The sequence below is a fragment of the Peromyscus maniculatus genome, chromosome X (assembly GCF_049852395.1).
Source record: "Peromyscus maniculatus bairdii isolate BWxNUB_F1_BW_parent chromosome X, HU_Pman_BW_mat_3.1, whole genome shotgun sequence".
Lineage (NCBI taxonomy): Eukaryota > Metazoa > Chordata > Mammalia > Rodentia > Cricetidae > Peromyscus > Peromyscus maniculatus.
In genome coordinates this window covers 130703465-130725418 of record NC_134875.1, presented here as the reverse complement: position 1 = coordinate 130725418, position 21954 = coordinate 130703465, and the positions used below count along the sequence as shown (strand labels likewise).

At 46.6% G+C, this 21954-nt stretch overlaps 1 protein-coding gene and 1 non-coding gene across 9 annotated transcripts; both read right to left on the bottom strand.

Moving 5' to 3' along the window:
• CXHXorf38 (chromosome X CXorf38 homolog) lies at positions 1–20843 on the bottom strand. 8 transcript variants are annotated; one of them, XM_042269001.2, is made up of 8 exons: positions 20583–20842; positions 20282–20416; positions 15777–15896; positions 13061–13141; positions 11157–11306; positions 9874–10053; positions 3859–4021; positions 1–2265 (listed from the first exon to the last, which is right to left on the bottom strand). In XM_042269001.2, the coding sequence occupies exons 1-7, from the start codon at positions 20796–20798 to the stop codon at positions 3860–3862; spliced, it is 1044 nt and encodes a 347-aa protein (XP_042124935.1). In that variant the 5' UTR covers positions 20799–20842; the 3' UTR covers positions 1–2265; position 3859. The 8 variants fall into 8 exon arrangements, with proteins under 8 accessions (XP_042124935.1, XP_076418205.1, XP_006976955.1 ...); XM_042269002.2 differs by lacking the exon at positions 1–2265 and adding an exon at positions 2272–2403 and having other exon boundaries at positions 20583–20843; XM_076562090.1 differs by lacking the exon at positions 13061–13141 and having other exon boundaries at positions 1–2403; positions 20583–20840.
• LOC121825899 (U6 spliceosomal RNA) lies at positions 4873–4979 on the bottom strand. The gene has a single exon (XR_006068271.1). It is a non-coding gene; the product is annotated as a U6 spliceosomal RNA (small nuclear RNA).
• Positions 20844–21954: the final 1111 nt, after the last annotated feature.

Sequence of the window (21954 nt, the reverse complement as noted above, 5' to 3'; positions counted from 1 at the left end):
TTTATAATTAATACAAGCCTCTGTGTGTTTACTTAGGACTGAAGGGCTACGGGACTGGGCAGAACAGAAACTTCCATCTACACAAACCAAGTCCTTAAAGTTACAAAGTGAATTATATTAAGATTTTTATTAAAACATGAAAGGATGCTTTTTTTTTTATTTCACATGAGTAGAAATTATTATTTTAGCCATGTCTTACAAAGTGTATTTTGTAATTTGAATATATTTTAATAAAGGCCAGTCGAGTGAAGGCTCTTCAGAGCAAGTAAGTTTCTAATTAACCTGGCAAAGGAAAAGGAGGTAATCTCTGGTGATTTCCTCAGAGGCCAAATGCTTAAAGAAGTGATCTAAAAGACTGCAATACTCCACTCGAATTTGATGCAGCCCTCAGCTCATTTACCTAATTTCTAACATGCCCACCTAGGACAGCTGGCCCTTTGTTACCTAGGCTACTAGTGTTTAAAGCCGTGTTAAGTATAACCAATGTCAATAAAAAGCAGCTCTTCAAATTATTAGAGTAACAATCATTTCATACTCCTCCCAGACTTTAGGAATGTAAAGCCATCCCAGAGCTCTCCCCCTGCTTTTTAGGAAGCCAGCAACCCTTACTGCTTTAGCAGAGCTAGTTTTCCATTGTACTGGTGACCGACCCCCATTCCTAGAATTCACGTGTTTTGACAGGGTTTAGTATGTCCCATCTTCTTCAAGTTCTCTGAACTCCCTGATAAAGACAAGGCTTAAGCTAAGGACCTGCCTCATCTTTGCGACTATAATGATTTCATCATTTTCCTCCACAAATTCCTTCAAAACTGTCAAGCACCTGTGTCCCAGGGAGGGTTGGGTGTAAACCAAACTTTTGAATGGAGACGGGTGTTCCATAGGGAGATGAAGGCAGCCTAGGGAGAAGGCAATGACCTTCCTGGGCTTCCTTCCCTGGTGCTAGGATTTGGAAGCACCCCTGGAGGTGGAGCTACAAACAAATTACATGCATACTGTGTATGCTGCTCATGTGTCTCGTTTTGAAAAGTTTCAAAATACACAAGTGCGTATTTATTATAAAAAGAATATACAAAATACAAAAGATAAATTCCTTCTGACTACTCCCCATAGCCCCAAATCCTCTCATAGACATAACACAGCCAGCAGACTTGGAAAAAAACCTTTCCAGACCTCAGTTACTATATAATACAAACAGCACTGTAGCATGCTAGGTATTATTAAACACTTTGCTTTTCTACTTATTTGCCTGTGGCAGTGGAGCGAGGATCTAACTCAAGGTGTCGTGCATGCTGGGCTCCACCCCACCCTCTCAGCCATTTCTTGACTTTCGAGGTCTTCTAGGTAATTCCCATTATTGTACTGCAGCACGGGCTCACTCTTTCTAACAGGTATGTGGCACAGTACATAGTACAGATGTTCTATGCCTTATTTAGCAGGTCCTCTCCTGGCGGCTGGGTATCAATGCTGTGGTGACCATCCATTCGTACATACCCTGTGCCCAGGCGCACAGTTCTGTTGCAGAGATGCCTACAGGCTGATGCCTCAGTCTAGAGCACACTTGCCTTCGAGCCCCTCAAACAAATCTGTGTTGCAATGCAATGAAATGTTACTAGCATACAGTTTTCTGAACAAGCCAGGAAGGTGTGACCTCACCCCTTTTTACGTTTGTATCCACTTCAATGTCTGGCACAGGGTTGACACTGGTAAGTGCGAAGTGCGTGCTGACTGAGAAGGACAAACTAACGAGACACAGGTGGAAACTGAAAGGTTCAGATCTTAAACTTCCTAGTTAGAAACCAGGTCTTTGTGGGTTAGTGGATCAAGAGTCCATGGTGTGTACCTCAGATCTAGAAAGGAGGAGGTATTTCATTAGGTTTTTTTGCTGTTGTTGTTGTTTGTTTTGGCAAAGCTACAAAATAAATGCAAAGTCTTGTTTTACTTTTGAAGCCTTCTCAAGGAACTTGAGAAGGGAGAACAATGAAGGGAGAAAGAAAAGGTAAGACTGAAAAGCAAACAGCAACTGGGAAATGAGACCACCAAGCTGCAGGCACATTTGCATTCACATGGGTTCTAAAGCCAAAATCTAGGCCAAATACGGTCTCTCTGCAGCCATTCTCTGAAGATTCCATCTCAGGCAGGCGGCTGACCAGGTGAAGGAGCCACTCATGTTTGCTGAGCCTTGGCATGGCGCGTTTCTTCTAGGCAGGTTTTGGGAACACAGCAAAGTCCAGAGTTGACACGAAGAAGATGTCTAATTCCATTGACCTTGGAAATGAGCACAGATGGAGGCAAAGGTGGAAGTTAATGTGACTCCCACAGAACACTGCATACAATGGTACAAGGCTTCTGCACAGTTCAGGAACAAACAGGATAGATGAAGCGAGGTGGAGGGGAGCGGTAGAGCTGTGAATGAATTTATGAATATGCTGAAAGAGATTGACTTGTTTGCGTATCTGTAAGAATGATGAAATCTCTAGTTTTACAGAATAAGAGCCAGCTGAGCTAAGAGCAGTCATGGAACACGGGGACACAACTACTCAAGAGGTGCTAGAAGCACGGGGAGTTCGCTTTGCCTTTGGGGTAAGAGCAGCTCCCCGACTCCAGAGCCTGGCATAGTAAGTAAATGTCCCGCAACCGTACTGCACCTCCACTTCTTTAGGATTTGTCTTATTTTCAGATAGGATCTCACTAACTTGCCCTGGCTGGCCTAGAACTTGGGATCCCCCCCACCACTGCCACCTTCCACACAGCTGAGATCACAGGCATAAGCCATCTCATGTCACTGGAGGTTACTTCTCCTCTGTGCTCTGTCCACAGCAAACTGGCAGCTAATCTTTTCCAGCCATCCCTTCTCAGACAGTAGCCTGGGCTCTCCCTGGATAGCTCAGTCAAGTTGTTTCTACTTGTCCTACTGCCTCTGGCTACCGGTTAGTGACAGATCTATACTCGGGAGAAAGGGCAAAAAGCCGGCCCCTTTCCTCTTGCCTTTCTCAGAAGCTAAAATAAGCTACAATGTTTCTAGTTGGACACTTCCATCTCAGCCCACTCTTGCGCACGTCAGAGGAAAACTTCCCAGCAGAGGCAGGAGCACAGCACACTTCTGCCAGCGGCCAGAACACCCCCTCACACACACCTAGTCCTCACCATGGAAACAGCTATAGTTCAGGACCAGAAAAAGACTCTCACCTTAGAAACAGCACAAAGTCCCTGGGTGGGAGCAAAAAACAGTGTAAGACTAGTATTTTGTCAAAGGACAACGTGAAATAAAAGAGAATTATTTCCATTTTTTATTATTTGGCAGAAAACCAGTAAAATAGAGTGACCTATGTTAACCAGCTTTCTTAAGGATGCTAGTCAAGCACAGTTAATGCCACAGTAAAAGTTGGGCACCCTGGCATCACCTGAAGGCAGAATGGTTTTTGACCATGTTACAAATGACATGTTGGTTCACCGAAGAGCAGACCGTGACTTCAGGTATATCTGGCTGACATGCTGCAGAGAGGTAAGGCTTCACACGTATGTGAGCCATTAATGAGAGAGTAAACTCTTGGTCCACTGTGCTTCCTTTGGGAAAGTTTGTATGTCTGTCTGTTTCAAGACGGGGCTCTCACTATGTAGTCTTGGCTGTCCTGGAACTCTATATGTAGACAAGACTGGCCTTGAACTCACAGAGATCCACCTGCCTCTGCTTCCCGAATGCTGAGATGAAAGGTGTGCATCACCACACCCAACCTTCGTTAGGAACAGTAAGGGCACAGGGAAAGCAAGCGAGACTGTCGGTTCAACGTGGCTTCACATAAGAACACGGACATCAAAGGGATGAGGCTGCTGTGTCCGTCTTGAACATCCTGAACTCACCTCAAGGCTTCCTTTCAGCTGGCTGTCTCTCAGCATCCTTTGAAGTCTGTTTCTGATGCTGGAGATGGAGGCTGTCTAGCTTCTGCACGTCTTCTGTAAGGCTATTTCTGAGATCTGTGTTGTTTCTCAGAAACGCTTTCACCACATCCAGTCGATTCGAGATCTGCAAGAGGAAAGCATACAGAGTGCTGCTCAGGTTAATTTGTACAACGGAATTCAATTCACATAGAACGCTGAGTAGTTTCCAGACGGGCTCCCAAGGCTGGAGCTGGAGCTCAGCAGCAGGCGCATGCCCCTCAACAACCTGTTCCTGCCTAGATGTCTACCAGGAGACAGAAACACCAGCTACTGGCACCCACCCACACATAGGTTAAGTTTGTAAATCAAAAATAAACACATTCTTTCAAACAAGGCACACTCATGCCATGTGTGGTAGCTCAAACCTTTGTCCCAGCACTGGGGAGGCAGAGGCAGGTGAATTTCTGTGAATTCAAGTCCGGCCTGCTCTACACAGTGGGTTAAAGGCCAGCCAGAGATATATATGTCTCAAAAAAACAAAACAAAAACAAAACTACACTCAGCCAGGCATGGTGGATCATGCCTGTTTAAAATCTGTTCTTGGAAGGCTGAGGCAGGAAGATCACCACAAATAAATGAATAAATAAATTAGAAGATACATCTATAAAACAGTATTAAATGTACAGATACAAAATTCCAAGTCAACAGGGTATGAGGTTAAATCAACACTCCTAAATCTGCTCCTTGTTACCCCATTCTCTCCTTTACAGTGACTATAACAAGCCATCTTCTTCTTTTGTTTGTTTGTTTAGTTTGGCTTGTTTTTTGAGACAGGGTCTCTCTGTCTAACAGCTCTGGCTGTCCTAGAATCTGCTCTGTAGACCAGGCTGGCCTCAAACTCAGAGATCCACCTGCCTCTGCCTCCCGAGTGCTGGGATTACAGGTATATGCCACCACCGCCCAGCACCATCTTATTTCTTCTGGAGACATGTCATGTGCTTGTGTGTGAGCTTCACACATTTGCATGTCATCTTTGCACAGGGCCCATGCTAGCCTTCTCTGTATCATTCCAGTTTTAGTATCTGTGCTGCCAAAGCAAGCACATGTGTACACATTTTTGAAATCACATGATCTCTTCTATGGGAGATTATAAGGAGCATTTCATTATTTTATACACGTTTTTAAACAAGTATGTTAGTTCTTTGTCAATTCCACCCATATGCCATGCATTCTGACTGACCTCTCCTGCCCCTTTCATTCCTCTCTTCCTCCTACTCCTCCCTAACTGTCCCTTTCCTAGGCGCATGACTTCTGGTTTTGTTCTTCTGTCCTACTGGGACTATCCACAGGAGCTTGCTGAGGTCGCCAGGGGCTACACAACCTGTTATCTCCCGAGGCAGCTGCAGGAGGAGGTCTGGGGCAATCTGGAAGCAAACAGTGTAAGATAAAAGCAGTTAGCTGGAGGGGAAGGTTTGGACAAGCTAACAGCCGCTGATAAGTTCACTGGGACATCCTGGCCTTTAGTTCCTACAAGAGAGCTGGGTAATCTCCATCAAGATCAGAGTCTAGTTAAGCCTGTAACAGCCTCAGCAGGAACACAAAATGGGGGGTTGGGGATCTGGCTCAGTGGTAGAGCGCTTGCTCAGCAACGCCCTGGGTTCGGTCCTCAGCTCTGGAAAAAAAAACCCACAGGCACAGACTCTCTGATTCTACTAGTAGCAAAGAGTTCTAAACATACATACGTATGTACATATGTACGTACGTACGTACAGACAGACAGACATAGGTTTTTTGAGACAGGGTTTCTTTCTCTCTGTAGCCCTGGCTGTCCTAGAACTTGCTTTGTAGACCAGGCTGGTCTTAAACTCAGAGATCCAACTGCCTCTGCCTCCTGAGTGCTGGGGTTAAAGGTGTGTGCCACCACCACTCAGTAGTATCTATTTTGAGTCAGGCTCCTGTTATATACTTCAGACTTGCCTTAAATATAAGCTCCTCCTTCCCTCAGTCTCAGTATTGTTAATTTATATGTACGAGTGTTTTGTCTGCATGCATGTATGTGTACTATATGTATGATGCCTGCAGAGACCAGAAAAGGACATCAGATCTCCCTGAAACTGGAGTTATAGATAGCTATCAGCCATCATGTGGGTGCTGGGCACCAAACCTGGGTCCTCCGCAAGAGCAGCCAGTGCCCTAAGCCTGACTTTTATAACTGACAACCACGTGGGACTTACTGTCACGGGTGTGGCTTGCACAAGTGATGTTTCTGATTATAGAAAGAAACAGAAGGCAGCTTTAATTCTTAGTTTTTAAGTCTTAGTTTTTTTATAGTTAGCCAGAAGTGCCATGTATAGAGGTTATACTGATTAAATCCCCCAATATCCTTCTCAACCTTTAGCCAGTACAAGGAACCTTATCCCAGATTCCCCATGCTTATTACAAAAAAGCCAGGTACTATTACGGTTGTTTTGATAGGGCTGGGGAACGGAACCCAGTGTTGTGGAATATTTGTTTAACTAGGCCAAGATGTATTACACATTTGTTTATGCTACATTTGTTCAACAATGTAAAAATGTGTTGCATTTGCATTAATTAAATACAATTAACCTGGGTTCAGAGAGGCAGGGTTAGCAGCCAGTTGGCAGGAAGTAGCAGAGGAGCACAGCATGAGGTTTTTCGTTAGTTAGGGTAGTATGGAGGGTGGCTTCTGGGGACACCAGCTAAGAGAAAGTTAGCCAGTTGCTACTCTAACTCTCTAGCTCGAAGGTTTTCCCTCTAGCCTTTGAATCTTGAATTTTATTAGAACAACAGAGATTTAGTTAAAGCAACCTTTACTAAACAGAATCCCCCCCCACCCGCCCCCAGGCTACGGCCTTAGTGCTTGGACCACTAGCAGTTTGAAATGCAGCCACTGTGATGAAGGTAACCTAGCAACCTAGAGCCATGCACTTGCCTACCACCAAGCTAAATGACTAGCCCCTGATTTGGGGCTACAGCATGTTTATTACATAGGGGACCACCAACTCCACACCAACGCAAGATTATTTAAACTCTAACAAGGAATACTAGTCCAGCAGCCCACAACAGTGCAAAGGCAGTTCTTCAGCTCTGGAATGCAGAAAGAAGGGATTGGGACAGAACAGGACCAGTGTGGGCCTCTCAGCCTGCATTCATTCTAAGACTCCACTAGCCAGATGCTAGGATGCCAGGGATGTGGGAGGGAAGACAAGCAAGGCTCTGAGCAGAATGACTGGGGAGCAGGGAGGGGCAGGCAGATGCTGAAGATGACAGGTTAGAAAGCCTGCTGACTGGTTAGAAAGCAGACAAGGAGGCGGGCGGTGGTGGTGGAGGTGGCGGCAGCCTACACCTTTCATCCCAGCACTCGGGAGGCAGAGCCAGGCGGATCTCTGTGAGTTCGAGGCCAGCCTGGACTACCAAGTGAGTTCCAGGAAAGGCACAAAGCTACACAGAGAAACCCTGTCTCGAGAAACCAAAAAAAAAAAAAAAAAAAAAAAAAAAAAAAAAAAAAAGCAAGCAAGCAAGCAGACAAGGAGACCACCCTGCAGGATGGAGGTGTTAGTTGGAAGACTGAAAACCTGCCTAGAGCCCCTACAAAATGCCAGGCTTTGGCTATCCCTTGGAAGCACAAAAAATGTGAAGAGCATAGGTGGCATTTTTGGTCATGGCATGTGTTCTCCTAGACTCTGCTTGGTGCCCTGGCCAGACCATAGGGCTGTCTGCCATGTGTAGCTAATGCAGGCACCATGTCAACCAGCCCCGCATACCACACTAAGTTCCTCCCAGGACTCGTGGTCCTCCCTAGGGCCTCTTCTCTCTTGGTTTCCTAGCAAGCATGAGTCTGCAGTCCCCAAATGGGTTTGCTCCCTTCCACTTAGCTCCTTTTTGCCTAAAGGTTTTATGCAGAACCCTCTGGTCCTCCTCCATAGCCTGCTCCAGTTTTCTGTTCCAAATTGGCTTGTTTTCTCATTCCAATCAGAAGTAGAGCTTCAATCTTTCCCTTTTGTGAAAGCAATAAATACATAAGTGTGTTTAAGGTAGTCATAGCTCTAGCAAGAGTGACTACTCCAGCTTGAAGGCAAGGCAGATTAAAAGGAAGGCTTTGTCCTGGTATGTGCTACTAGTGAGATCCTGTCTCCAAACAAACAACAAGAAAGTCTGGGTTCCATCCTCAGTACTGTAAAATTTAACTGATTAAAATTCTTAAGAATGGTGATCTAGGTGTAACATATATACCTGAAAGGCTAGTACTTGGGAGGTGGAAGCAGGAAGATCAGGAGTTCAAGGTTATCCTTGGCTATACAAAAGAGTTTGAAGGTATCCCTGGGTTCTCTGAAAAAGACAAAAAACAAGAAACAAAAAATGGGGTGGTGGTGGGGAGAAATGGGAAGCTTGTGCATTTTCATGTCAAGGGGAAGAAGTAGTAAATATGGAAACCCAAAAGTTCTAGAAAATTGTAGGCATATAGGCTTTGTTACTTTAACTAGCTGTGTGACTTTGCGTGGATTGGCTCCCAACTCACTTTCATATATACAAATTAATGACAATATTAATATGAACCAGATTTTGGGGAGGTGGGTTCAAGAGTCAATTTATTAAAAGGAGTTTAGCATTGTGTCTGGCACACATTCATTAAAAAAGGCTTAATTTACTAAATTAGCCAGTTAACTAGTTAACTGTGTGTTTGCCTATTATTCCAGGTAAAGGATGCTAATAGTGTCGAACCTCCAGCCACTTGAGTTTAAATTCATTCCCTTTCACATTCCACCTGTGACTCCCTCGCCATCTGAAATATGAACCATTCCATGGTCTGTTGAAGAAAAAGGCACAGAAGATAGAAATCATCTTTCCTATGTAGAGACCTAGTGCCCCTTTCCTGACTCAAACAAAGTAAGGAGGGCTAGAAATGTGCATGCTGCACACGGAGGGCTACACATTTCCAACACTTATTACCTGCTCCTCTGGTTTCTGGGACTGAAGTCCAAACAGCTTGGCGTGCCACACTCCTCCCTGATCATCCCACTTGTGCTTTCTGGGCCACTACCCAGGCCAAACTAACTTGCCTTCCACACTTCTGCTAAGAGCATCTTTCCTCCCAGGCCAACTACTGATCACTTACTAAATCTCTGAGTTATAGCTCAATAGCATCTTTTCCTTTTTTGCGGGGAGGGTTTTCCCTGAGAGCTGATAACCCATCAAGCATCTTGCTCCGAATTCTGTTTTAACTCTTATGCCACTATGCCACTTTGGGGCACATATTAGGTCCTCAAATATGTGGTAAGTGAAAATACCCATTAAAATATATATGATCAGACTGGGCGGTGGTGGCACACGCCTTTAATCCCAGTACTCGGGAAGCAGAAGCAGGCTAATCTCCATGAGTTTAAGACCAGGCTGATCTCCAGAGTGAGTTCCAGGACAGCCAGGGCTGTTACACAGAGAAACCCTGTCTCAAAAAGTAAACCAAACCAAATCAAACATATGATCAGTAAATACTGGAAGAATATGTACTTCTAGATATCACTTGACTTAAAAATCAGAAACCTGGCTCCCTTGTCTGTCCTGGCTGGAATTTTATGTCACTTGACACAAGCTAGAGTTATTTTTGGGAGCCAGAACCACGATTGAGAAAATGTTCCCACCAAATTGGTCCATGGGCAAGCCTGTGGGGCATTTTCTTGATTACGGATTGATGTGGGAGGGCCCAGGCCTAACTCAATGGGGTTGGTAGTGCCCCTGGGCAGGTGGGCCTGAGTTGTCTAAGAAAGCAGGCCTCTGCTTCAGTCTCTGCTTCTGGGTTCCTGCCCTGACTTTCCTCAGTGATGGACTGTGACCTGAGTCGTAAGTTGAAATAACCCCGTTCTTCCCCACGTTGTTTTGGGTCATGGTGTTTATCACAGCAGCAGAAACCGTGTCGAAACCAGCTGCTACTGCTGCCGCCACCTTTCTCTCCTCCTTACACCTCACCCCTCCCTTTACCTCTTCTGGCAACGCCTCTTCTGCAGCTGCTTGAAGATACATCTCTTGCAGTTTTTCCTTCAGCAGTTCCGTTTCAATTTCATGGATTTGGCTCACACTCAAGTAACTTCCTGTTTCCAATTCACACCCATCTCGTTCATCCTCCTCAGGAATGTGAACAGCCCAGTCAGATGTCAGCAGCTGTGGGGTGAGCATACAAACTATTTTTGATGAATTCTTTGAGAACTTCATCCATGGACACAATGTATTTTGATCATATCTCCTCCCCGCTCCTCCCCAACTTCTCCTGGGTTCACCCTCACCTTAAAAGTTCATTCTGCAGTGGATCACTGTTTGCAGTGTTGGGGAAGGAACTGAGGGACCAACTGCTAGCTAAGGAACCTGCCGCCGAGCCACACCCTCAGCTACTTGTACCTGAGTGCAGGCCTAACAGCCTGAGGTCCATCCCCGGACCTCATACGGGGAAAGGGGAGAACAGCCTCCCAAGAGTTGCCGATAATCTCCACACACACTGTGACATGCACACTTCTCTGTGGGTGGGGGATACTTGTGCACATTCACGTGGGCACACATGCACTCACACATACACACAAAATAAACGAACTATTGTAACTCAAAGAATTTATACTAAAATACCATTACCTAGACCTATTTTAACCATACACTGTTATTAAAGAAAAACTCCGCTCTGTTAATTCCACATTTTATGCCAGCATTCTTCCCTTTGTTCACACTAGCTGTCCAAATAATAATAGGAAATAAAGAGTAGGAGTCTGGAGTGCGTGCCGGGCATTCACGAGGATGTGTGTGCGTTATCATCAGCATCACACCAATAATAAATAAATACGTTTTAGTTTCAATAAACATCAAATCCATCTTTCTTCTGTTTGAAACAGGGTCTCACTTGGAAGCTCAGGCTTCCAAGGAGGAAGCAGGAACTTACTATGTAATAAAGGCCAGCTTTGAACTACCATACTTCTGCCTCAGTCTCCCAAGTGCTGGAATTTACATGTACCACCACACCTGGCTTAACATCAAATTCTAAATGAGTGACTATGGATAGTTCTGACCGCTTAGTTTTGTATGCCAGAACTGTTAAATGAAGTTCCAGAAGGGCATGGTATATGCCTATAATCCCAGCCCTCATTAAGTAGAGCAGGAGAACTACCACATGAACATTGGTGAACAACCTAGTCTTTCTATCAAGTTCCAAGGCCAAGCAGGGCTAACAGTAAGATCTTGTCTTTAAAAAAAAAAAAAACAAAATATATAAAGATCTTTACCTGCTCTATTCTGGAATATACTGCTACAATCTCTGGAATATTCTTGAATTCATTCAGAAAATTCTGGATCTTTATCTGAAAATCTCGAAGCCACGTAGAAGATACTTTCATCTCTGAAGAGTGCATTATCTCGTTCCGACACCGAATTAGCTACACAAAAACAAAAACGAAGTTGAGTCGGTATGGCTCAGCAGGTAAAGGTGCTTGGTGCCAAGCCCCCAAACCTGAATCCAATCCGGACCCAGCCAGTAGAAGGTCTGGAGGACTCATGTGTTGGAATAGTTGGTCCCCAGTTGGGAAGTATCAGGAGGGTGTGACACTGTTGGAGGAGGCGCCTCCCTGGGGTCAGGCTCTGTGGGTTCTCTACCTCCTGCTTGCAGTTCCTGTGCAAGCTCAGCTGGTCCTGCTGCTGCCTTTACTCCACCGTCACTCTGGACTCTCACCAACGAAAAGCTTTCTTGTCTAAGTTGCCTTGGTGACAGACTAGCAAAGTAACTAAGACAGCAGAAGCAAACCAACTCCTACAAGTTGTCCTGACCGCCACCTGTGCACAGTGGCACAGTCCCTCTTCTCAACAAGCGAAGAAATGCAACAATAAAAGTGCAAAGAAATGCAACAATAATAAGCTGGACATAACATTTTTAGTAAGTCTTCTAATTTAATAGGGTAAACTGAGACATTTTTAGCTCTAAAAAGAAATTGCAGAAAGACTTTACTGAACTATGAAACTGACCAGTGTGGTATCCAGAGGACAAGAAGGGCTGGGCCTTTCCTGAGACCACCACATAATCTAGCATGCACTTGACATGGCACACAGGACAAGGAAGCCCTCTCGCCCCTAAGTCAGACCTTTCTTTTGTGCCTGCCCAGAGAGCATCTCTCAAGCGGTGAAGTCCCTGCTGGGTCACATACTGAAATGCTTGAGGGTCAGGGGAGCCCTTAGGGAAGCGGAAGGAAGAAGGATTGGCATCAACTAGAGAATGGATGTCCCATCTAAAGCAGCAGCTTACACTCAACTTGTGGCTTGTTGCTATCGGAGCTTTATGAACTAACTCAGTGTCCCCAGATCTTCTCGATTTCCAAGATAGAAATTCAGGTCTAATGACAACCAATTCCAAAGTTGTTTTAAAATGACCAGGCGGGAACTGGCAAGATGGTTCAGTGGGTAGAAGCGCTTGTCACCAAGCCTGACAACCTTCAATCCCTGGGACCCACATGGTGGAAGGAGAGAACTGACTTTTCAAAGTTGTCCTCTAACAGTCACACGACCACACCTACACACACACACACACCAAAATAAATAAATAAATAAATAAATATGGTGGTTAAGAGTACTTGTTGGCCAGGCAGTGGTGACACACGCCTTTAATCCCAACACTTGGAGGCAGAGGCAGGGGGATCTCTGTGAGTTCAAGGCCAGCCTGGTCTACAGAGTGAGTTCCAGGACAGCCAGGGCTACACAGAGAAACCCTGTCTTGAAACCCCCACCCCCCAAAAAGGCACTTGTTGCTCTTGCTAAGAACCTAGGTTCAGTTCCTAGTACTCACATGGTGCCTCACAACTTTCTGTACCTCCAGCTCCAAGAGATCTGATGCCCTCTTCTGACCTCCACAAGCACATGGTACACACACATACACATAGGCAAAACACTTAGACACATATAAGAAATGTTAAAAAAATTATAGATAAATAAATATAACAATTTTATAAACTCAGATAGGACAAATAAAGCAGGAGTACAAACCAGAATGTACTTTTTGGCTCTAGAATACTGTCAAGGGTTAAATTCAACCCACTCACACACAAATAACAACCGAGGCAGAGAGATACAAAGAAGAGGCTGGAGAGGTGGCTCAGTGGTTAGAGCATGTGCTGAGAACACAGCTTTGATTCCTAACACTTACATGGCAGGTAACAACGTCTGTACCTCCGGTCCAAGGGGATCTGATATCCTTACTGGCCTCCACTGGTACTGCATACACATGCTGCACAGACATAGACGCGGACATAACACTCATACACGTAAAATAAAAACAAATAAATCTTTTTATAAAAAAGGTTGACAGTCATGGTGGCATGCAGTTGTAATGATAGCACTTGGGAGGCAAGAGAATCATGAGTTCAAGGTACACACATTGATACCTTGTCTCAAAAAGAAAATAATACAAAGAAACCTCCATCCTTAGTTGTGGAAATCATTCTCCTAAAATGTCTTTGTGTTGGCAAGATGCCAATCTGACATAAGCTAGAGTCATTTTGGGAAAGGGAACTTCAGTTGAAAAAACTACCTCCAACTCACTGGCCTGTGTACATGTTTTTGATTGATGGTTGATGTAGGGGCGCCACCTCTGTTATAAAAAGCAGCCCCTCCATGGCCTCTGCCCACTTGAGCTCCTGCTCGGCCTTTCCTCGTGATGGGCTGGCTGTGCTGTGGAACTGTGAGCTCAAGTGGAACCTTTCCTCCCCAGGTTGCTTTGGTCATGGCAACTATCCCAGCAACAGAAACAACCCTAAGCAACTTTGTTTCCTTTTTAAACATTTCTGCATCTTCTTTCCTCCAAGCGTCTTCACACAACCTGTCAAAGAGCAGGCACACTGGCTCCAGATAGAACTGTAGGCTGCAGCAGACAACACACACATGCACGCAATCTTTCAGATCCCATCCAGTGCCAGGAAGCTGTGTAAAGGGAGATCTCTGATTTGGAAATCATGATGAAAACAAAACCAACTTTTGCTTATGAAAAATAATGGTGTTGCCGGGCGGTGGTGGCGCACGCCTTTAATCCCAGCACTTGGAGGCAGAGGCAGGCAGATCTCTGTGAGTTCAAGGCCAGCCTGGGCTACCAAGTGAATTCCAGGACAGGCACAAAGCTACACAGAGAAACCCTGTCTCGAAAAACCAAAAAAAAAAAAAAAAGAAAAAAAGAAAAATAACGGTGCTACCCTGCCAGATAGTTAAATACAATCAACTAGTCTGTGTTCTTGGCTGGAAGATAGGGTCAACACTACGTTAAATCTTCATCTCTGGAGGGCACAAAGGGATTTGCATCTTCAGCTGCTGCCATGCTGCTGAAATAGTGTCATTCTTGACCAAAATTATAAATAATCCAAGGCTTCTACACACTCTTTTCAAGGACCTCAAAATTATAAACAAGCAAGGGTTATTCTTTGGCGATATAGTAAAAAAATCAAAATCTTCCAGAGTTCTGTGACAGGGAGAGTGATCTACCCTGACATGTATTATGCATTAGTGTTCATATTTTCTTCAGTTCTACCTAATTTGATCTCATGGCTATTTTATAGAAGGACAGTGTTGTTTTCGTGTGTGTGTGTGTGTGTGTGTAGATGGGGATGGAATTTAGAGCCTTGTGCATGCCTTACAAGTACTTTACCACTGAGTTTCACAACTAGCCCTGCATTGGTCTCTCTCTCTCTCTCTTTTTTTTGTAAGTTTTTTGAGACAGGGTTTCTTTGTATAACAGCCCTGGCTGTCCTGGAACTCACTCTGTAGACCAGGCTGGCCTTGAACTCAAGAGATCCACCTGCCTCTGCTTCCTGAGTGCTGCGATTAAAGGCGTGTGCCGCCTCCACTGCCTGGTGCCTGGGTCTTTTTGTGTTTTATTTTGTGTATGTGTGTTCTATGCATGTGCGTGTGTTCATGTGTCTGTGTGGAGGCCAGATGTCAACTTTGGGTATCTTCCTTTATGCACCTTCACCTGACTGACACCTCTCAGTCCCCGGGTTCTACTGTCTCTGGCCCTGCCCCCAGATGACAGTACTGAGATGACAGATGTGCACTGCCACATCCAGCTTTTATGTAAGTACTCAGAATCTAAACTCAGGTCCTCATACTTACACAGCACATACTTTACTGACTGACCCATCTCCCCAATACCTCAGACCTAGTGTTTCATACAGAAAACAACTTTGCTTTTGGTAATGGCAGAGGAGAGAAGATAAATCTGAGCTCCATGTACTTAAATGGCCAACAGCACTGTGGTGGCTTGAATGAAAACGGCCCCCATAGGCTCACATGGAGTGGCACTATTAGGAGGTGTGGCCCTGTTGGAGTAGGTGTGACCTTGTTGGAGGAAGTGTGTCACTGGGGGTGGGCTTTGAGGTTTCAGAAGCTCAAGTCAGGCCCAGTGTCTCTCTTCCTGCTGCTTGGGGATCCAGATGTAGAACTCTCAGCTCCTTCTCCAGCACCATGTCTACCTACATGCCACCATGCTTCCTGTCATGATGATAATGGACTGAACCTCTGAACTGTAAACCAGCCTCAATGAAATATTTTCCTTTATAAGGGGTGCCATGGTCATAGTGTCTCCTCACAGCACTAGAAGCCCTAGCTAAGACAAGCACAGGAACAGAATGTCAGGAAACTAATCTAGAGAACTATAGGTGCTTGAGCACATTCACATTCCGGTTCTTGGACATCACAGCAGGTACCCATGCCATGAGGCCCATGAGTTGTGCAGTGATGCCAACTTGGGGCCGAAGTCTGTCTTTGACTGCCGTTCTGAGTGCTGCTATGCTATGCTATGCTACATGGCTGGCTTATCAGGAGTTCATACAGCCTTCCCAGTAGTGAGCAGAGGGGGTTGGGTGGCCAGCTCTTACCTCGGTGACTTTCTTCCGGTCAACCATGAAGTGATCACAGGAGTTGATGAGACTCAACAGAGCAACTGCATCACATTCCTCAGGTCCTCGTTTCTCTGCCAGTCCTCGAGGCATGAAGGCCTACAGTAAGGGGAGGCACTAGGTCACCCGAGTGGCCTCCAACTCTGAGGGCTAGAGAGGCAAAGTCTCTCCATTTCCCAACTGATGACTGATGTTCTCTTATTCCCTCAAGTTTCAAGCTAGAACCTCCTGAGTTCACAATGCAAGCGGGGAAAGTCCTATTACGCTAAGCCTTAGCAAGGGCACTAACTGCAGGGCTGCACTATGCCTCTGTACTATTACATATAGCTCAGGTAACTGCCTTGGCCTTTTGTTTTGCTTTTCTGAGGCAGGGTCTCTCTATATAGTCCTGGCTGTCCTGAAGTGCACTATGTAAACCAGAGTGGCTTCAAAGTCTCTCAGACCCGCCTGCCTCTGCCTCCTGAGTGCTGGGGTTAGAGGCGTGCACCAACATGCCCAGCCTCCTGTCTTTTTTGTTATTTTGAGACAAGTCTCACTATGTATCCCTGGCTGGCCTGGAACTAGCTATGCAGACCAGGCTGGTCTTGAATTCAGAGAGCTCCACCTCCCCGCCTCCTGAGTGCTGAGATGTAAGGTCCGTAGCACCAGCTCCCGCCCTGTGCTAGAGGTACAGATTAGAAAGAGGAAGACTTTCCCACCCCTTTCCTTGCTGAAGCTGCAGTACCCGTGTCATGTCATTAGAGAAGACCAGGCAGTTCCTTAGTGACTTGAGAAACTTCTATCCATCACCATCAGAACCTGGAGTGTAACAGAACCAGGTTCAAATGCCAGCGCGGCCACTGCCTTATAGCCTTAGGCAAGTTATCTAATCCTCAGTCTCTTATCAGTCAAAAGGGGAAGAATCCTCATCCACATCAAAGGATGGTGTGCGGAGGAACGTAACTGAACACAGGGAGAGAGAGCACTGTGCTAAGCACGTGGTATAAGACAGCAGCAGCAGCAGCAATTATGACACCAATGGTGTGAGGTGAGGAGGTCCCGCACGGGGTAGACAGGGAGCTTGTGACTGAGACACCAGACACACTGGAAGGCTTCATAGCACCGTCCTTCCTTTAGCTGAGCCTTCTCAAAGGAGTCACACAAATGCGTGACAGCAACACTTGAATAGATTGCCTTCCTGGAATATCTGCAAACTTAACACCTGTATGCAGCAACTTTCCCAAAGTAGGAGTCTTAAGTTACACTCCCGCTACAGGACTAGAGCATCTGCTAGTGCAGACACACGTGAAAAATTACTCTCATTTGGGAGTGGTGGTGGACGCCTTTAATCTCAGCACTCAGGAAGCGGAGGCAAGCAGATCTGTGAGTTTGAGGCTAGCTGATATACACAGACTTCTAGGCCAACCAAGGACACATAGAGGACCCTGTTGCAAAAGAAAAAAAAGTTATCCTTAATCGGAACTCTACATAAGAGATATGTTCCACTGAACGCAAACAATCCAGTCAGGAAGCAGCTACGAAGATTCCTGGAGGACGTTCATATTGGTACTCAAAGGCTAGCAGTAAACACAGGAAGTGTCAGGGTCAAGGTTGTCAAGCTCCAATGGCAGAACAACCCCACCCCTGAGCCTCCCATAACTTACAAGAACTCTGTGTACACAGACTAACCTCAGGATCATCACACCTTTCTGACTAGTAGGCATGCTACAGGGGTTAACAAAGAAACTAACTAACGAGGTGACTGATATAAGGAGACTGAAGAAAACAGCTCAATACAGCTGTTGCTGAAAGGAAAATGCTGTGAGTGGAACCCTCAGCACCTCCAAATTGGCCTAGCTTTTCTTCTCTACTGTAGATTCCATCCAGCATGGATGGAAAGAATACAACTTGTCTTTGCCATTTTTTTTATTTTGGTAATTATTTCCTTTCTTTCAAAACCAGAAGTCAACAGGGAGGCTCCATTGCCTCCTTAGAGCCCTCCACACTAACATGTTATACTCAGTAAACACACAGCAGAGAAACACTATGGCAGCCTCTCTGCCTTCTGCTGTCTCTTTACTGTGGAGAAATGAACCAAGGCCAGGCCATGCTGGGCCTCCTCACTGGCTCTGCATTAAGTGTGGAGTTTATCTGAAGGACACCAAGAAACCACCCACAAGTACTCCAACCTTGTGCAGATGGGAGGGATGAGATCCAACACACAAGGGGGGACAGAACAAGCAGAGAGTCACTTTACAGCAGAAAGAGACACACACAGATGTAGAGCTGTAGGTTCAAGGGAAAGACACGTCTGTGCTTGGGGCACCCATCAAGTCATGAAGCAGAAGCAAGGCTAACAGCTGGAATGAAGAAGGGGAGCGGGAGGAAGAGCTTGGTGAGGGAAGGCACAACTAGATAGCTCCAGGAACAGAAGCCCAGAGAGGCCTGCCTGAAGCACTGGGGCTCAGGGTCAAGAGCAAAGGAAACCAGCGAGTTCCCATCAGAGACTCTTCTCTCAAGTAGGAGCCTAGGATGCTGTCGTGTGGGCCCGAGTTGGGCCAGGCACATTCAGAGGAAGAAAACAATGCAGATAACTGTGAAGGAGTTCTCACAGCGCCGGGCAGCGAGCACGAGGCCACCGTGGCAAAGGCAAACAGAAGGAGAAGACTATCAGTACTAAGCAAGCAGCAGTGGAAGACCAAGAGCAGGGAATGGCAAAAGCAGGCCCAAGTTCGGTACCTTAGGACCTGCTGTGTGGACAGGGATGGGGTGCTGAGGTGGAGTAGAGCAAGGGTGCTAAGTCAGGAAGCGAGACCACGGCCTTAGAGAGGGGATGTACACACAAAGGTGAGCTAAGTGGTCTTCAGGCGCTCAGCAAGCACAGGAAGGAACGTCTGGCAAAGAGCAGGTGGCACAGGCTTCAGAAGGCCTCCAAAGCTCCGAGAGCCATAGGAGAGACCCAACAGGTCTAAGCCAGTCACTACAAAGGGGAGTCTTACTTCTTTCAGGTGTTTTTCCCAGGATGCTCTAGGTAAAGGTAGAAATTGGAAACACTAGTGCAGCAATAAAAAAGGGGGTGGTGGTGGTGGATGGGACTCAGCGGTGAAGTGGACTTCCTGTCCTGCTAGAGGACTGGAGTTTGGTTCCAGTCACCCATGGTGGGAGACTCACAACCACCCCTTACTACAGCTCCAGAGGATCCCACTCCCTCTTCTGGCTCCAGCGAGCACCAGAACACAGGTGGCATGCACTCACACATTAACATGATAAAAACTTTTCTTGGTTTTTTCAGACTGGGTCTCTCTGTGTAGACTAGCCATGTAGACCGTGCTGGCCTTAAACTCAAGAGATCTGTCTGCCTCTACTTCCCAAGTGCTGGGATATCAGGTAGGCACCACCAATTCCAGCCCAACAGAAACTTATTTTTAAAGTTTTATTTCTGTGCATTCATCTTTTGCCTACATGTCTGTCTGTGTGAAGGTGTCAGATCCCCTGGAACTGGAGTTGTAGACAGATGTGAGCTGCCATGTGGGTGCTGGGAATTGAACCCAGGTCCTCTGGATGAGCAGCCACCGCTCCTAACTGTTGAGCCATCTCTCCAGCCCCCGTAGAAACTTTCTAATCTTTTTTTAAAAAAGGGACTGCTGGTATAGTGGTACATATCTGTAATCCTGGCACTTGGGAGACAGAAGCAGGATGGTTGGGAGTTCAAGGCCAGCCTGGATTACATGAGCTTTTGTCTTAACAAGCCAGATAAAGACAGGGAGAGAACAGAGGTAGACCCAACATGTTAACTGCAGTCCAGGCAATGCTCTCTTCCACCTGCCAATTGTGTGCTTGCCCATACACTAACTCAGTCAATTTGTGTTAGGAAGCTACTTCTAACCCGTCTCTCCACTACTGAGCTTCCAGGAAACATCAAGAAATAAAAACAAATTCCCAATCAGTCTAGGTAGTAAGTCACAGTGCCAAAATCTAAAGACAGGCCTAACAACCTCTACCTCATAACTCACCATATTTCTACCTTCTAAAATTTTATACCTTAGCTAAGCACTCCACGGCCAAAACGAGCCTTTTAGTGAGCCTACCTTAAGGCACATCTTACCTGTTCTTCCACGTCCCCCAGTCGGTATCTTTTTCCCCTTCTTTTGAGACAAGGTCTTAAACTATATAGCCCAAGATATCCCCAAACTCACAGCAACCCTGCCTCGGCCTCTCCAGTGGGGGAATTATAGGCGTGAGCACTTGGTTTCACTATTCGTCTTGTCCCGGCATCTCTTTTTGAAATCTTTACTATAGCTTCCAAGAAGCAAAGCTCAAATGCCTGCAGGAAGCAAGGAGATAAAAGCTTCTATGTACTGAGCTGGGATGGGTCCACTTTAACAGCCCGTAACCACCAGAACACTAGGCCAACCAATCTCTTAGCACCTGTGGTTTCTCAAGTCCCTACTCGCGCTCACACCCACCCTCCGCCCCAGGGCACCAGGTGACCTGCTTCTGCTTACCTTGGCTACCTCCCAAGCGTCCACGGGCCAGAGACCAGGCCGGCAATTTCCCCAGTGCACGTCTCCATTTCTGTTGACGTGATGCCTCAAGATCTCGCGTTTCCAGTCTGTGCACACTTGACACTGAGGCTGAAACTACAGGAGGCGGAGGTGAGGCGGGACCCGGATGTGCGCGGGGCGGCGAATTAAGTACACCCTAAGAGCCGTAAGCAGCCCCGCCCCTCGAAGGAAAAAGACACCAAGCACGGGGAACTGGGGACAGGCTGGGGCTATGTGTCCCAGCACCGGGTGAGCAGCTTACCTGGCGAGCGCGCGGGCTGCACCGGGAGCCGCCGCGGCAGGTGGCGTGGGGACCAAGGCCGGGAACTGCAGCGAGCAGTCCGCGATGGAAGGAGAGCACCTCGCGGCCGACGAACCCCTGCAGGCAGCTGCGCAGCAGCAGCAGGCAGTGTCCTGCTTTCACCCAGTTTTTGTACTCAGTGCAATTGAGGCGCGCCGCCAGCTCTGACAACACCATGTCTCACGCCCGGGCTGTGAAAGGCATGCGCGCGGGGGGGGGGGGGGGGGGCGGGGTCGTGGCGCAGGGCGGCAGCGGCAGCACGCACGCGCGGGATCCTGGGAAGCTTCCACAGCGCAAGCGTTGGAGAAGCTTCCACGCAGCGCAGGCGCAGCTCCACCCAGAAGCCACCCCCACGCTTAGCGTCGTCACTCGTGACAGAGGCTAGAGGCGGGCCATTCTTCCACGTCCGGGAAGCAGCAGCTCCACAGCTTAAAGGAACCGCCTAAGGTTTGTAGACTTGAAACATTCAGATGCAGCTTCTGATTAAAGCCCTGGGGCTTTAATTCTCATTTCCCCAAATACTCTGCTAACCCTCTAACCAACCGGATGTGCGGACTCCCATTTTGACTCCTTAATTGTAAAGATGGAGTAGTGCTCAAGGCACCTTTCTTGAATGACATGTTCCTTGCATCATGCCCTCCTAGAAAATGAACTCGTTCCTAAAGCTACAGAATAACCGCAGCGAATCCCGGACATCAGTAGAACAGTCTCTGCCTGAAGTGCGGGTCTGTTGTGTTGTGTGCCCCAGGCATGTGCTACGCTGACACTAGGGCCAGAGTCTCCGTAACTGGAGCACCTGGCAGAGACAAAGGGCATTAGTGTGGCTCCTGGATTTGGAGGAAGGGCTGCACAGCCACAAGCTGAACCCTCCAGAAAACGTACACCACAGTTGTTTCAGCTGTCAGAATGCATTAGACTGTCAATGTGAAGTGAGAAAGTCATTGTTTTAGATGCTTTCAGTGAGTGTCTTTAGCTTGGAAAACATGGTGAAATTGTGTGTAATCAAAAGACCCTGAATGAAGGCTGTAAACATAGAAGCCTTCCCAAGACCGCATGGTTCACAGCACAGGCAGTTTAAGGTGCACTAGCTATGGGTTCAACTACCATTTTTTTTGTGGTTTGATCTTGGCTGATCCTAATTTTAATCCTAATTAATGACTTTACTTCTTTGTGGTTCTGTTTATCATCTGTAAGAGGAGGTTATTAATACTTACCTCACAGTGTGGTAAGGGCATTTGTACACATGGAAACACTTAGAATGAATGGTGCCTGGCATACAGTAAGCTCTCAGTAAATGCTAGCTCTCATTTTATATTGACCTAAATATGCCCTT